At 40.3% G+C, this 18,119-nt stretch overlaps 1 protein-coding gene across 2 annotated transcripts in view; it reads left to right on the top strand.

Moving 5' to 3' along the window:
• The window catches only part of LOC139562604 (AT-rich interactive domain-containing protein 5B-like), a 63,750-nt gene that overhangs the window by 40,708 nt on the left and 4,923 nt on the right, over positions 1-18,119 (top strand). For both annotated transcript variants that reach the window (XM_071380419.1, XM_071380420.1), the window contains 4 exons: positions 1,106-1,236; positions 1,532-1,901; positions 4,302-4,354; positions 5,188-5,285. In XM_071380419.1, coding sequence (XP_071236520.1) covers positions 1,106-1,236; positions 1,532-1,901; positions 4,302-4,354; positions 5,188-5,285 — 652 coding nt within the window. The remainder of the gene's footprint in view (positions 1-1,105; positions 1,237-1,531; positions 1,902-4,301; positions 4,355-5,187; positions 5,286-18,119) is intronic.

Genomic DNA, 18,119 nt, shown 5'->3' on the forward strand with positions numbered 1-18,119 from the left:
GACGTCTGTGCCCAGTGGGTTAATCCTACATAGGCCTGTTCTAGATATGAAATCTCTTGTTTAAACTGATGATACATGGTGAAAAACAAATCCAAGTGAGGTAGAGCTCAGGTCAGCTTGTTTGTATTACCATTCATGAGTCATCCATTATGCAGACTATTGGATTTCATGTTATTATAAGACTTCAACTTTATAGAGAAAGAAAGAAAGAGAGAGAAAAAATACAGTACAGCAAAGCCAAGTAGCCTGAAAACTTGCAGTTACCAAGCTGATTACAGATCTTGGTGTAATTTTCCTTGCCTTTTTTCCCTGGCTGTTTTGGAAAGAACGTGAAGTAAAAGGTCATTGAGTCACAATAGCTTTCACCTCCTGTAATTACTTCCTCCTCGATTTCATTGGGCTTTGTTTTGCTTAAGTTTTTTTCCCTTCAAACCTTGATGAGAATTTGATCTGGCAAAAAATTATTCCCCTTGGCTGCCTCTAACCTTGGACATGATTTAATTGTAATTGCACACGAAATGCCTCTTTGAACTACTTGACTGAACCTGGCTCGAATCGAGTGCCTCCTCTCTCCTTCGAGTTTATCATTGTTTTTGTTACCAGGGAAGGCAGTCTGCCAAGGTGTTACAATACAGTTGTTGCTCAATGTAAAATGTGGGCGTTCAAATGCTTTGAAGGTTTTAAATACTTTATGGTGTAATTAATGTGTACTGTGGAATTATCTGCCTACAAAGAATTCCAATCAAACATGTTTATGTGTTGTTAGCAATGTTGAAGGTCTCAAATCAGCAAGTTACAAGGAAACTAATAATGGGAATAATGATTAGATCAGTGCATGTGTTGTGCAACAACATGACCTAGTGTTCTCATAGATTTAACTTTACAGGATGGGAATTGTTATTCAGTTGTTTATATAGTTTTAACGCTACACTCCTGCGACATAGAAAGGAAATGTTTATTTGCTAAGTGCTTATTACACAAATGATCCAGAAGAATCAGCTTGCTTGTCTTCCTTCCCTAGGCTCTGTGTGTGGTTGCCTTCCTTTCCCCAGAAACATTGCCTCTAGGATACTAACCAGCTTGTGTTTTGTCCCCATCTTCTCAGCCCCTAACCTGAAGGGTCGGCCACGGAAGAAGAAGCTGTCAGTATCCCAGCGAAGGGACTCCCAGAGCCACAGTCAGGGGCCTCAGAGGCCCCAAGAACCCAGCACCCTAGAGAACAAGTCTCCCACCAAGGTATACCACTCACCTAACATTTGATTCAATTGCGGACATGCATAAAGATGGCGGACACCATGTACTTACCACAAATATCAGAATTTCTCCATCTTTATGGACCTTCGCCATTCACTTCAGTTTACTTCATATGGATTGAATTCAATTTTTGAAGGTCGCGATTTGTATGGATGACAATTTTTTTTCAGCGGGTGATATAATTATTTTGACAGAATCATTAAATAGCCCCCCACGCACACACACACACATCACGTTGAGTGTAAGCCCTTCAACGTCCACTCTTTTTTTCCTACAGGTAAAACCTAACTGCAAGATAACAGTTCCTACCAGCAGAGGCACAACGGCCAAACCCAGGATCTGTAAAAAGGCATCTGTGGAGGAGAAGGTGGAGAGGGAGGAGAAGGAGGAGAAGCAGGAGAAGGTAGAGAGGGAGGAGAGGGAGGAGAAGGTGGAGAGGAAGGAGAAGGTGGAGAAGGTGGAGAGGAAGGAGAAGCATGAGAAGGTGGAGAGGGAGGAGAAGGTGGAGGAGGAGAAAGAAGAACCAGAAGAGAACCAATCAGAAGAGAGTGGTGCAGACGAGCAGGCCTTCCTAGTAGCCCTATACAAGTACATGAAAGAGAGGGACACACCTATTGAGAGGATCCCCTTCCTGGGATTTAAGCAGAGTGAGTGAAATATATTTATTTTATGTTCATATAAGCTTTGGATATAGGATATATGATCTTCACACACCTGTCAAAAGCATTATATGTGCATTCATAAGGGTTCTTCTCACACGGTCAGAGCGTCGCATGCAACACATCTCGCTCAGATGTTTCAACAATGAGGCTTCACATGCTAGGGAAGATGATATCTTATATATAGAACCATACAAGAATGGTCATTCAATATTATTTTCTTGGCACAGCCATGCATCATTGTGGTGCATTCACTCTATACGAAAAGACGCGATTTGTATACTACGTTACTCTCTCGATACAAGGTGTACATAAATGTAAGTTCCGGTTCACAAATAACCCCATGTATATATTTAGAAAGAGATGTCATCTTCACACCAAAGATGCAGTTCTTAAGTAGGTCATTGTGGTTGAGATGATATGAGAGTGGCTCAGTATGCATGCATACGGTAGTTACTGAGTCTGCAGCATAGCATCATTTGTATTGAGGCATAATGCCAACTGTTTTACATACAGTACATGTTCTGAATTACAAACCAAGCAACATCATAATGCTTTTCTCATTAAAGCCCCCAATAATGCAGTTTAAACTCGTCCTTGGCAACATGACTGTTTAAAAAAAACATAACTAATTCAAAATATGCTCAGACGCAATCAGCTTTCATTATTCCTTTCAGCCACTGCAATAGCCTCATTTATCAAAGCAAAACTTTCCTATTATGGAAATTGTGTTTCTGGTATTTTCTTTCATGAGTGGTTTATAATTAAGATAACGACTCTTTAAAAGCACTGGATTGTTGAACGGTGTACACATGTATTCCTGTCCTCTTTTGATGTGCCTCCTACACGTTTTTTTGTGATTGTTAACAGAAGCCATTCAATTACATCTTCCTTTCTAAGCCATTGGCTCTGAAATGCACACAGAGCTACCAATTCCACTTCGTCTAATGCACAATGTAGGGCAGACAGCGCAGCGTAGATAGAGGCAAAATACTGTAAATGAATCTTTCAATCTATCCCCTTTTATTTGAACGGCATATCCTACACAGTGCAAGGCTATAGCTCTGGCTCAAAGTTTCTTATCTGTTCCACCAGAAAGGAGGCTTATTTTCTTTTATTTAGCTTTAGCAGTTTGCCTGGATGCTGCACAGGACGTAAGATAAATGGACTTCAGAGGAAGAAAAGGTCACATGACAAAAAGAGGTTTCATTATCTTCCATTCAGTTGGGTAAACAGCTATTCCCAGCGTTGGTACCACATTCTGAATGTGCGATGGAAGTGAGTGTGAGGAGAAAATGGGACAGGGAGGGGGCTGGGAGTGTGTGTCAAGGTTGGTACAGTTTGACATCACATTGCACATTTTGAATGGCCTTGGTCACAAATTGGAGAGTGGGGAGTTAGGGAATTGGTATGCGTGTTGTTGGGTGGGGCGGCGGGGGAGGTGATGCGCATTATTTCAGGCTGCCTTTAGAGAGGTTCTTTATGCCTTGTTTCTAATTTGCCTGTTTGAATGTCTGTTTTAGTGTACATTGTGTTTTGTCATCCTTATCGTTGTGATAATGCCCCGTTGAATAGAGTGAATTAGAGAAAAAACAGGGAGCAAGTCATCTAAGAAAGAACTATTCTCCCATTTTCTTTCCCTTTTCTGTCCTTCCTAATTCTGCTCGCTGTTGTGGTAATTACAGCCGAAGCATAACAACCCCATTAATAAGCCATAGCTGCTATCCAGTTGCAAAACACAATGCTACTCTCTGCAGTTCAAATAGAACCCACCAGCTTCCTTTGTAATTCTCCCTGTGCATTGACAACAGACACGGAAGAGCAGGGAGGAAAAATCAATGCTGTCAAATGCGGAGATAGGAAAATGCCATTTTGACAAATGCAAGCCTTTGTGTACGCAGAGATTGAATTTTGATGGATTTCTCCCTAGGCGAGCCTTCCTTATTTATAGGTCTTCATATAAAAATGTTAAACAATGATGTTACAGAAAGCAGATACCAATGTCATTGTTTGGAAAATCTTACAATAACCTGGGTTAATTGTTTGCAGGGAAATATACTGTCTTTGTTGTATTTTGATTATAATCACTATTTTGTACAATACCTATAATCAATTTGATATTGTCTGTCATTGGATCTTTGCATGTAAAATTCTATGCAAAATTGCATTTTCATTTGTGCCAACATTGTTAATGAGTGCTAAAATGTTAAGTATTACCAGATGCTCATAATGGTCTTTATTCAAATCCCCTTCAGCTGAATTGTAACAAGAGCTAGCTAGGTGTCAGGCTGTATCTACCTGTAGTTTATGTAGCTATGTGACAGTATCTTTGTATGTGATGATCTAGCTGAATACCATTGATCTCCCTGTTTGTTGTCCCTCTAACAGTAAACCTTTGGACTATGTTTCAAGCTGCTCAGAAACTCGGAGGATATGAGTTGGTAAGTGTTTACATATGTCCTGCTCCATACTTAACTTTTATTTTCTTTAGGCTGCCTCAGTCGTGTTTTTCTCCAAAAATCTTGGTCAGGCCCACATTTTGCAAAATGATGCCGTTGTTTTAAACCCCCTCTAAGTGGAAAACACATGTTACTCTCCCATGTCAAGGAAATTGGTGAAGTCTGTCATTTTTTCCCATGTTCAGGCTCTAAAATAAAGTGCACTATTATACACAGTGAGACAGCAGAGCAGGGACATTTCACTTGGCAGCCTACCCCACATTTGTTCAGTACTAATGTGGGAAGTGTTTCCAACATTTTTACGTCTTTTGATGTGAAGAGTAAGCGCATTGCGAATGCCGGTTAGTTCATTTGCCACATATAGTCATACAGAGACGAGCCGCAAACTATAAACAGGAAACTAGTCATGTAATCGGGATGTTTTTCCTTTTAAAGCCTTTTTATCTGCGGATGATTATCAGTCTTTCATGCCTGCTGCTGTCTTTGTGAGCAGGAAGTTGTGTGGTTGGTTTGAGTATATATTTAATGGTGTAACTCGTCACTCTGGCATCTTAATGCATATATACCACTGTACTGTACTTTTCCCTCTTACCCTTGCTGTGGTACAGACGGTTGTTGCCAGCTACAGCTGGTAGCATGTTATGGAGATGGTTTTGCATTACAGAGTAGTGTTATAGTCTCTGTAGCAAACTGAATAACTTTGTTAGTGTTATCCACTCATGTCGGGGAAATGACTAGCATCTATAACGATGTTGTTACAGCATTTTATTATGATATATGATACAGTGTTATAAAAATCTGTTTCTCTCTCTCAGATCACAGTTCGCCGACAGTGGAAAAATGTATATGATGAGCTGGGTGGTAACCCAGGAAGCACAAGTGCCGCCACATGCACACGAAGACACTACGAGAGGTGAGTTATTAACAAAGCGCTGTCCCATTTTCCTAATGCAGTGGAGGAAGAGGAATGCTACTCTCAGCCTCAGTATCAGGTGCATGTCAACTTTGCTTAGGGAAGTAAGGCTTCCTTCCTATCTCGACATGATGTCCTAAGCCGTGCCCACAGACACTCTGTCACCCTGCTGCTCCATGCATACTAACACAGAGCACAACTATATTCACCAAACCAGTCACACATCTCTCTCTAACCAGCCTTTATTATTGAGAGGGTCCCTGAACCAAAGCAAACAGCAAACAGATATGATCCTGGGGGAGACTGGAGGATATTATGCATGCACACACACATTCTCAAGGTTAAACAAATGCTGTGTGCTTAATACAAGATAACCTCTCTTTCAAAAAGCTTTCCTCTTACGGCTAGTCATCTCTGAACCCCCCCCCCCCAGGCTGATATTTTCAAGCCTCCGCAATGCTATGGAAGAGATTTACCTGTCAAAAGAGGGGCATGCAGAGCAATATCACGCATGCATATGGGTGAGTATGTGTATAGACCTAGGCAAATGACAAACAAAGTCAGGCTGAATTGCTCAGTCAATGTGTGTAGGTTTATCTATGCTCTATGTACGAGTGCATTCAAAATTGGATACAGTATTTGAATTATATCAAATAGCACTGCAGCTTTAAACCTCCTGCGCAGCCAGAAGGGACTGTATTTGCTCTGCCATTAAAAGCCCTTTCACAGCCCTGCATGGTTAGGAGGACTGGTATAGACAGTGTCAGCACAGCACACAGCACAGGGGGCTGGAGGGGACCAGTGAGGTGTTACTGCTGGCCTTTTTCAATAGAGCCACAGAAAGCTGGGAAATTGTGCTGAATCAATACAAACCAATAATATCTCCACTGCAGTGAATATCACCCTGTCAGAAAGAGAGCGGGAAATCTCAGCTGAACCCAGACAGACCATGGGAGGAGAATTTTAGCTGAGGCTCACTATTCCAGTAGCTAGGAGGGCAATTAACTTCATTGTATTAGCTCAGCAAACAAAGCTATTCTCTCTCCCTTGGAAGTGTATGATAAATGACCCCATTTGTGGGTTTGGTGAAGTATATGTTTGGTCCCTGGTGGCATCTTTTATTTCTCTTAATGATTACTCAGCATTGAAAACACAATGAGGAATTTAAACTAGAGCATGCAGCATTTCTCCCAACGTCTTTTGATTTGGTATTGGAACATTTCGGTTGTAATTGCACTAGATTAACTGAACACGCTCATCTTGGTCTTTTGTTTGGGACTTTGAATGTCCCCAAGCCCTGACTCTAATTTGAAATGATCCACATTATCCATTTTCCTCTTCAATGGAAGTCATCTGAAACAGTTGCCTTGGAGACATTATTTTGAATGATAAAGATGGAAATAATGACTGTATTTATGGTGTTGAGCAGCGGGCAGTAGAGAACATAAAACGAACAGAACACAAGATAACCTGAGGTACTTGTCATTTGGAAAGTTGCTCATTGCAGCCATTCTACTGTTCATTAGCTTAAAGGGAAAAATCAATATTTAACATCCAACCCAAGGTCTAAAGCTCCAGCTGGGAAAGCTTTAATGATATTTATTTAAACCGTTTCCGAAGATTAGCTGTCAGAGCTCAGCTCCCTGAATTAAAAATGAGGTCATGAAAAGATGGCATCAATAACCTTGAAATAGACTGCTGCATTCTCTCCCTGCATGTCACTTCATGCTAATTCTTTGATTATACAGGTCAATGCCTTTTAGCTGCCGTTAGTTATTTAAGCTCTCACTTTCTATGTGAGCTGCTGCTGCTGCTACAGAAACAGTACATTTATACCGTACATGTTGTTACTCTAATAGCTCCTGTGTTAATGCAGAATTAATGCCTGCCGTGCATAGGCATTTTTATGTAATTGCAGGAGGGAAATATCCATGGCAACAGTGGAGGCAATTGAGAATAATTTTCTCAGAGGTTGTACCGAGTATAACAAAGAACAAGGAATTCCACTCATTCTTTTTTAATATAGCAGCTAATTTCAGTTATTAACTGATGAATACCAGATGTGCACACTAGATTGTAAATATTTATTTGGTTTGGATGCAGTGTTTGTTTCTTTTGGATACATTGCAGACGATATTATTGATTCTTGTATGTATTCCCCGTGGTATTGGTGTGCCTCTGCACTCACTCAAGCTGCACCTCAGATTGAAAATATATCCCTTAGTGTATAGGCTCATAACAAATTGGAAAAACTTGGCCAGTCGCCACCCCGTGGATCATGTTAGAGTAGACTCAATCCTAAATACAGCCCTTCCTCAGCGTTGCATCTAGTTTCTCTATGCAACACACTGGTCTCTTTGGCTATGCCATGGTGTTTATATTATTTAGTTACGAATCTTACCACAAGAGTTTAAAAAGACACATTGCTGTAACAGCCTGATTAAATGACTAGCTATAGGAAAAAGCTATGGGACAGATTACAGCTGTGATAGCACTCAGATGAATGACGTTTGATTGCTCTCCCTCATCCACCTGCCATAATAAAGAAATAACTTACCCACGTGAAATATTCTAGGCTTTTAAACCTAGTGCTTTTTGCAATTAGGGGCTTGCAAATGGTGCCATACTTGCGCAGTTAGACATTCAGAAATACTGATAACAAGTCAGACGATTTGTTGTTGTTACATTCTTGCCTTTGGCTTAGGAACAGTTAATTTGATATTTCTTGATATAGGACTTAATGATGAACAGACTTTTCACCATATTATAAATCTGGTCCTAATGTTGAGATTGGATCAAAGAACAATATTCTACATAGTGAACTGCAGACATGATACAGTATTTAGCAGTTAATCCAAACACTTACCAGTCCATTGCTCAACACCTGTCATGATTAAGGTTTGCTGTGTACAGTTTATGCGGTTTAGCCTTAGGGGAATGGTAAAGGTCACTTTTAGATCTGGTATTTCTAGACTGGACAAAAGGCCCTAGTTTAGTATTCCTTCACCGCCCTGTTTAACGGCGTGAATCAGGATCACTTGAAGTGACAAAAGAGAGGCTTTGGAGCCAAATCTTTCCCAAGCTGAGGGAACAATGACCGTTTATCCCACTGATTTGGCTCTGAAGATCGATATTTGCATTTGTACAGACAGGAGTTATTGTTTTGCCAGTTCTTTGAAACAGCCTAATCATGACACATGGTGATGATGAATATGGATTAGATTTTTTTTGCTTCTTCTTCTCTTCCTGAGGTTGTAATACAAATCATTCTTTCCTGTAAATTGTTTGGCAGCCAATGGGCCTGTCCATCAGCTCTCAAGATATGATTCCTTTAACGAATTAAAGGTAAAATGCAGCCGTTTTTTTTATCTCAAAATCATGTATTGGTAACAATTAACTACCTTACTTACTGTGATCGTTTTTTAATTAAAATGTTCAAAAGAAACAAAAATAGTGTCTTAGCAAAGATCAATTTCTCAAACAAGAATTTAGCTAGGATTGTCTGGGAGTGAGTGGGGAGGGGAAAACTGAAAACTTGCTGTTGGCAGAGAGGTTTTAAACTCTCTTTCTTATTGTTCTATTAACTCATTTACCACCTGGTGATGTCACAAGGCAGGCCAAAACTCTGTCCGACCAAAACAGGCTGAACTGTCAGGCGTTTTTTTCAAATAGCTCTTTCACTAAAAGGGCATTATCATATTTTTCACAATTTGTTTGGGTATTATTCTAACCTACAGTAGCAGTCAAACGTTTGGACACACTTATTCCAGGGTTTTTCTTTATTTTTACAATTTTCTACATTGTAGAATAACATTGAAGACATCAAAACTATGAAATAACACATATGGAATCATGTAGTAACCAAAAAAGTGTTTTATATTTGAGATTCTTCAAAATAGCCACCCTTTGCCTCAATGACAGCTTTGCACACTCTTGGCATTCTCTCAACCAGCTTCATGTGGTAGTCACCTGAAATGCATTTAAAATAACAGGTGTGCGTTGTTGAAAGTTAATTTGTAGAATTTCTTTCCTTTTTAATGCGTTTGAGCCAATCAGTTGTGTCAAGACCAATCAGTTGTGACAAGGTAGGGATGGTATATAGAAGATAGCCCTATTTGGTAAAAGACTAAGAACATATAATGGCAAGAACAGTTCAAATAAGCAAAGAGAAATGACAGTCCATCATTACTTTAAGACATGAAGGTAAGTCAATCAGGCAAATTTCAAGACCTTTGAACGTTTCTTCAAGTACAGTCTCAAAAACCATCAAGCGCTATGATGAAACTGGCTCTCATGAGGACTGCCACAGGAAAGGAATACCCAGAGTTACCTCTGCTGCAGAGGATAAGTTCATTAGAGTTACCAGCATCAGAAATTGCAGCCCAAATAAATGCTTCACAGAGTTCAAGTAACAGACATATCTTAACATCAACTGTTCAGAGGAGACATAGTGAATCAGGCCTTCATGGTCGAATTGCTGCAACAACAAAAATCACGACTAAAGGATACCAATAAGAAGAAGAGACTTGCTTGGGCCAAGAAACACTAGCAATGGACATTAGACTGGTGGAAATCTGTCCTTTGGTCTGAGGGGTCCACATTTGAGATTTTTGGTTCCAACCGCTGTGTCTTTGTGAGACACAGAGTAAGTGAACGAATGATCTCCGCATGTGTAGTTCCCACAGTGAAGCATGGAGGCGGATGTGTGATGGTGTGGGGGGGCTTTGCTGGTGACACTGTCTGTGATTTATTTAGAATTCAAGGTACACATAACCAGCATGGCTACTACAGCATTCTGCAGTGATACGCCATCCCATTTGGTTTGCGCTTAGTGGGACTATCATCTGTTTTCAACAGGACAATGACCCAACACACCTCCAGGCTATGTAAGGGCTATTTGACCAAGAAGGAGAGTGTTGGAGTGCTGCATCAGATGACCTAGCCTCCACAATCACCCAACCTCAACCCAATTGAGATGGTTTGGGATGAGTTGGACCGCAGAGTGATGGAAAAGCAGCTAACATGTGCTCAGTATATGTGGGAACTCCTTCAAGACTGTTGGAAAAGCATTCCAGGTGAAGTATGTGAACACTTCTTCAAATTAGTGGATTCGGCTATTTCAGCCACACCCGTTGCTGATCGGTGTATAAAATTGAGCACACAGCCATAGACAAATATTGGCAGTAGAATGGTCTTACTGAAGAGCTCAGTGACTTTCAACGTGCCACATTTCCAACAAGTTAGTTCGTCAAATGTCTTCCCTGCTACAGCTGCCCCAGTCAACTGTAAGTGCTGTTATTGTGAAGTGGAAACGTCTAGGATAAACAACGGCTCAGCCGCAAAGTGGTAGGCCACACAAGCTCACAGAACAGGACCACCGAGTTCTGAAGCACAGAGCCCTGACCTCAACCCCATCGAACACCTTTGGGATGAATTGGAACGCCGACTGCGAGCCAGGCCTAATCGCCCAACACCTCACTAATGCTCTTCTGACTGAATGGTAGCAAGTCCCTGCAGCAATGTTCCAACATCTAGTTGAAAGCCTTCCCAGAAGAGTGGAGGCTGTTATAACAGAGAAGGGGGGACCAACTCCATATTAATGCCCATGATTTTGGAATGAGATGTTCGACAAGCAGGTGTCCACATACTTTTGGCCATGTAGTGTAGCTACATTAGTTGCCGTGGTAACCAAACAGACAGACTAGTTTAGCTAACCAAACTGTTATGAAAATCAAATTCAGCAAACACAATACTTTTTTAAATTTGACTTTTGCTTTCAAAAGCAGCGCAAACAAAACTTGTAAAAATTAACTATAGCCATTGAAATCTATCGTGCATTATAGGGAAATAATGCACACTCTAGAATGCCCTTCAAGCCAATCAGAAAGGAGTATTCAACAATGCCATGGTATAATTAAGCAATAAGGCACGAGGTGGTGTGGTATATGGCCAATATACCACGGCTAAGGGCTATTCTACTGCACGACGCAACACGGAATGCCTGGATACAGCCCTTAGCCCCCGAGGTGCCATATTGCTATTATAAACTGGCTACCAACATAATTAGAGCAGTAACCAGAAATGTTTTGTCATACCCTTGTTATACGTTTGATATACCACGGCTGTTAGCCAATCAGCATTCAGGGCTCGAACGACCCAGTTTATAAATATATTTCACAGTTTAGTCAAGTTGGCTTGATGTTCTTTGGGTGGTGGACCATTCTTGATACACACGGGAAAATGTTGATAATGAAAAACTCAGCAGCGTTGCAGTTCTTGACATCAACTGGTGCTTCTGGCACCTACTACCATACCCTGTTCAAAGGCACTTAAATATTTTGTCTTGCCCATTCACCCTCTGAATGTCACACATACACAATCCATGTCTCAATTGTCTCAAGGCTTAAAGATCATTCTTTAACCTGTCTCCTCCCCTTCATCTACACTGATTGAAGTGGATTTAACAAGTGACGTCAATAAGGGATCATAGCTTTCACCTGGTCAGACTATGTCATGGAAAGAACGTTCTTAATGTTTTGAATTCTCACAGAATTTTCAGTGTTTTTTGAATTCTCAGTGTATATATACACTGAAATATATTTATATACACATCCGTTCAAACATTTGGGGTCACTTAGAAATGTCCTTGTTTTTAAAAGAAAAGCCATTTTTTTGTCCATTAAAATTACATCAAATTGATCAGAAATACAGTGTAGACATTGTTAATGTTGTAAATGACTATTGTAGCTGGAAACGGCTGATTTTTAATGGAATATCTACACATGCATACAGAGGCCCATTATCAGCAACCATCACTCCTGTCAACGTCAACAGTGAAGAGGCGACTCCGGGATGCTGGCCTTCTAGGAAGAGTTGCAAAGAAAAAGCCATATCTCAGACTGGCCAATAAAAAGAAAAGATTAAGATGGGCAAAAGAACACAGACACTGGACAGAGGAACTCTGCCTAGAAGGCCAGCATCCCGGAGTCGCCTCTTCACTGTTGATGTTGAGACTGGTGTTTTGCGGGTACTATTTAATGAAGCTGCCAGTTGAGGACTTGTGAGGCGTCTGTTTCTCAAACTAGACACTCTAATGTACTTGTCCTCTTGCGCAGTGCACTGGGGCCTCCCACTCCTCTTTCTATCCTAGTTAGAGCCAGTTTGCGCTGTTCTGTGAAGGGAGTAGTACACAGCGTTGTACGAGATCTTCAGTTTTTGGCAATATCTTGCACGGAATAGCCTTCATTGCTCAGAACAAGAGTAGACTGACGAGTTTCAGAAGAAAGTAGTTTGTTTCTGATCATTTTGAGTCTGTAATCGAACCCACAAATGCTGATGCTCCAGATACTCAACTAGTCTAAAGAAGGCCAGTTTTATTGCTTCTTTAATCAGGACAACAGTTTCAGCTGTGCTAACATAATTGCAAAAGGGTTTTCTAATGATCAATTAGCATTTTAAAATGATAAACTTGGATTAGCTAACACAACGTGCCATTGGAACACAGGAGTGATGGTTGCTGATAATGGGCCTCTGTACGCCTATGTAGATATTCCATTAAAGATCAGCCGTTTCCAGCTACAATAGTCATTTACAACATTAACAATGTCTACACTGTATTTCTGATCAATTTTATGTTATTTTAATGGACCAAAACATTTCTAAGAGACCCCAAACTTTTGACGGGTGGTATATATATATATATATATATATATATATATATATATATATATATATATATATATATATATATATATATATAATATGTATGTATATATATATATAATATGTATATATATATATATGTTTGGACACAAGAATAGAATAATAGTAAAGACATCAAAACTATGAAATGACACACATGGAATCATGTAGTAACCAAAACAGTGTTAAACAAATCAAAATATAGTTTAGATTTTAGATTCTTCAAAGTAGCCACCTTTGCCTTGACGACAGCTTTGCACACTCTTGGCATTCTCTCAACCAGCTTCACCTGGAATGCTTTTCCAACAGTCTTGAAGGAGTTCCCACATATGCTGAACCTTTGTTGGCTGCTTTTCCATCACTCTGTGGTCCAACTCATCCCAAACCATTTCAATTGTGTTGATGTCGGGTGATTGTGGAGGCCAGGTCATCTGATGCAGCACTCCATCACTCGCCTTCTTGGTCAAATAGCCCTTACACATCCTGGAGGTGTGTTGGGTCATTGTCCTGTTGAAAAACAAATGATAGTCCCACTAAGCGCAAACCAAATGGGATGGCGTATCACTGCAGAATGCTGTAGTAGCCATGCTGGTTAAGTGTACCTTGAATTCTAAATGAATCACAGACAGTGTCACCAGCAAAGCACCCCCACACCACCACACCTCCTCCATGCTTCACGGTAGGAACTACACATGCAGAGATCATCTGTTCACCTACTCTGCGTCTCACCAAGACTCAGTGGTTGGAACCAAAAATCTCAAATTGGACTCATCAGACCAAAGGACAGATTTCCACCAGTCTAATGTTCATTGCTTGTGTTTTTTGGCCCAAGTAAGTCTCTTCTTCTTATTGGTATCCTTTAGTAGTGTTTTTTTTGCAGCAATTCGACCACGAAGGCCTTATTCACGCAGTCTCCTCTGAACAGTTGATGTTGAGATGTGTATGTTACTTGAACTCTGAAGTATTTATTTGGGCTGCAATTTCTGAGGCTGGTAACTCTAATGAACTGATGCAGCAGAGGTAACTCTGGGTATTCCTTTCCTGTGGCAGTCCTCATGAGAGCCAGTTTCATCATAGTGCTTGATGGTTTTTGCGACTGCACTTGAAGAAACTTTCAAAGTTTGACTGACCTTCATGTCTTAAAGTAATGATGGACTGTCATTTCTCTTTGCTTATTTGAGCTGTTCTTGCCATAATATGGACTTGGTCTTTTACCAAATAGGGATATCTTCTGTTTACCACCCCTACCTTGTCACAACACAACTGATTGGCTCAGACGCATTAAAAAGGAAAGCAATTCCACAGATTAACTTTTAACAAGGAACACCTGTTAATTGTAATGTATTCCAGGTGACTACCTCATAAAGCTGGTTGAGAGAATGCCAAGAGTGTGCAAAGCTGTCATCAAAGGGTGGCTACTTTGAAGAATCTCAAATATAAAATATATTTTAATTTGCTTAACACTTTTTTGGTTACTACTTGATTCCGTATGTGTTATTTCATAGTTTTGATGACTTCACTGTTATTCTACATTGTAGAAAATTGTAAAAATAAAGAAAAGCCCTTGAATGAGTAGCTGTGTCCAAACTTTTGACTGTTCTGTATATGTAAAACACATATATAAAATCATGTTTTTGGCTGCTCTGGGCCTTTAAGAAAGCCTCTGAAATAAACAGAGTGCCAGCTCAAATTAATTTCAGCACCAGGAAAAGTGCTTAATGGAATAGTCTGCAGGGGTTTTCCACCACTTTGTTGACTTGGCCTTTCCTGGATTCCACAAACAAATCTCCCTTTAACTCAGATGAAAGACCAGCTTATTGTTAGTAAAAACATAATGTTATTGCTTAGTTGCTTGTTTGGCATGTAAATCCATTATTTTAAATGGACGCACATGCTTAATTGAATTTGTCACTGAATTACAATTGTATTGATTTCCAAAGAATCTTACAATAATAGGCCTACATTATATTAAGAAATGTAGTTGTAGCCTAATTACATTCCAATATGAAAGAGAAAGACCTGTCTGTCTCTTTTGCCTATTTAACTTTTGTATTTTTTATTACTGGTTAGGTTGCATACTGGAATGTACTATGAACATCATGGAAAATGGCTGCTCATGTAAAGAAAGGCTCAATAGCCACAACCGGAAGTTAAGTATTTATTGACCTCGCCAAAATGTAAGCTCTTGTTCCCTCATTGAGTTATTCCCTCATTGACTTTTCCATGTCTGTCATGTTGTGCTCTTTCTGCCCTCTAGTGTGCAAGAAAATACCTTGCATTTGATTTTGATATTTTGATATTGTGTGTCATATTCATTACTAGAAGTGTTCCTCGGAGACGCATTTTCTGCTTTGAACTCCACCAAGGATTTATATAAGAGAAATCCCTATATTTACATAAATGTAACCTATTACTGTCCAAAGAACCTTCATAGGGGACTGAATTCCTTTCATGGCCTCTCGATTGTAGACTGTCCCAGGCACCCTGCTTTCAGGAAATTACATAAGTCACATTGTATTACCATTACTGTATTACGTGATCAGGAGAATGTTATAGGCTCTCCCTGTACTTATTTTCTCAGTGAGTCTTTTACAGAGCGGGTGCTATTTATAGTGTGACTCTTCATAGTTAACTGTTCAGCAACAGAGAAGCAGAAAAGAATCATGCACCCTGTCGTGTCAAAAGAACATTGTTATTTTTAGTTAATATCCAAATAAAATTTTAATGACAAGAGACTGTGTCTGGAATATTGAGTTTAACACTTTGTGTGATGTAACATGGATTTTAGGAGAACGTTCCACCGAGGTGTGATAACCACACCAGTATGGATGGTACCTTCACTTCTCAATGGCATTCTTGAGAATTGATATAGGGAAAAGCAGTCATGTTCTTACCCAGATATAAGACAATGGGTCTTCATCTCCCAACACAAAAATGCCGGATTATGTAATTCTCATCCATGTCTGCCGATAGATACTGATTTATAATTGGTATTGCTAGGTGCCAAACTTAGCATGGCATGGTATTCAATCTTACAGCAGATGGTATCCTCACAGATTGGAAACGTGAGAGCAGCTCGACAGTGTGTATATGAAATTACTCACTATTTTCCTCACCCTATTTATATAGTTAGTCACGTCGAGTTCACCACATTATTTCTCAACGGTGCAGTGGTTTATGGTGAATAATTGTTTCACTACATTAACATCTGTCTTTCTTCTCTCCTCCCTCTCCCTCTTTCAAATAAGTCACATTTAATTGTATATTTCCTTTCTTGGCCTGGGGCCTGGTGCCAGCTGTATGAAATGTAGTTTTACTGCCTCTGCTGCCAGCAGTTTGGTTTGTAGAAAAAATAACAACATTCCCACTGAGCCACTTCAACTCTTAAAGGCATTTCTCTTTGTGAAGAAGAAGCAAACCACTCATGCATGATTCCTTGTTTGTTTTACCACAATGTCCCTTAAAGAGGAAATTGAGCAACAACTTTATGTGCACACATGAGAATAATTCTATGCCTTGAGAAGGTTTGAGAAGTTATTTCCAAATAGCATTTGGATTGTTATTATAATAGCTGGCCTTAAAGTTATGGGCGAGGCTTTCCAAATAATATTGAACATTCCATCACTGGTTGCTACTACCTCTTTTTAATATTTGATACTCTGTTTTGTGGTGTTCCACCTGTACAGTATTATTCAACATGTTTTTCTCAGTATTTTTGTTGGTCCATATTTTGTTTCACACATTTGATAAGATCTTGGTAATAATAACCCCCTTCATGTCACAATCCACCCTGTAATTAGTCTCATCAACAGCACAGCTCAGTCAGAATGGATGGTTCTTTAGTTACTCTAGTCTAGCAGCTGTAGTGTGTTAACCGTTTCCACGGTAATGTGATGTAAAGATTAACAAGCCCTGACTGGGGGCCTCTGCCTTGCCTCATCTGCTGGCTCAGTGCCAGGTGTTAGTTGGCTCCCCAGCTCTCTCAGCACATACCAGCTCTGTGTTTCAGCATGCTCTCTAGTCTATGCTAACTGACTCACATCCACCACCACTGTGTACTCTGGTCAGTCAAGTGTCAAAATGAAGGTTGAAGTTAAAGTTATGTGTCTTTGTCTACGCCACAGTTGTAGGCCTAGCATCTCTGGTAAAGGGATACTTCGGGATTTTGTCAATGAGGCCCTTTATCTATTTCTCCAGTCAGATGAACTCATGGATAGCATTTTTATGTCTGTGTCCAGTACTAAGTTTGAGGTAGTTTCGCAAGCAAATGCTAACTAGCGTTAGTGCAATAACTGGAAGTAATAACTGTTAGCATTATGCTAACACTAGTTAGCAATTGCGCTAGCTCTAGTTAGCAACTCCCTTCAAACTGGACGCAGAGACTTAAAAATGGTATCCACGAGTTCATCTGACTCTGGGGAAGTAGATAAAGGGCCTCATTGACAAAATCCCGAAGTATCCATTTAATCTTAATATAACTTCCTAGAGCGAATGTCCTCTTCCAATATACGTTGGAGCTTCTCATTACTGTGTGGGGGAGTTATCTTATAAATTGATTTTATTTTTATTCCCAGATCCATGGTGGTTTGCATGTAAACATTCATCTTTAGCCTCCCAAGTGGCGCAGCGGTCTAAGGCACTGCAACGCAGTGTTGTGGCGTCACTACAGCCTGGGTGTCGTTACTGGCTGTGACCGGGAGTTCCATAGGGCGGTGCACAATTGGCCAAGTGTCGTTAGGGGAGGGTTTGGCCGGGGGGGCTTTACTTGGCTCATCGCACTTTAGCGACTCCTTCAGGTGGGCTGGGTACCTGCCGGCTGACTTCGGTTGTCAGTTGAACGGTGTTTCCTCCGACACATTGGTGCAGCTGGCTTCCTGGTTAAGCGAGCAGGTGTTAAGAAGCGTGGTTTGGCGGGTCATGTTTCGGAGCATGCATGACTCGACCTTTGTCTCTCCCGAACCCGTTGGGGAGTTGCATCGATGAGACAAGATCGTAATCACGAAAAAGGGGATAAAAATAAATCATATATATATAAAAAAAGAAGAAAAAAAACATGAATCTTTAAAGACTTGTTGATTCTTAGACATGTTACGTTGCAGCTACATGGGCAGGGTAAGAGGTGATAAATCCATA

Source organism: Salvelinus alpinus, chromosome 32, assembly GCF_045679555.1.
Source record: "Salvelinus alpinus chromosome 32, SLU_Salpinus.1, whole genome shotgun sequence".
NCBI classification, from domain to species: domain Eukaryota; kingdom Metazoa; phylum Chordata; class Actinopteri; order Salmoniformes; family Salmonidae; genus Salvelinus; species Salvelinus alpinus.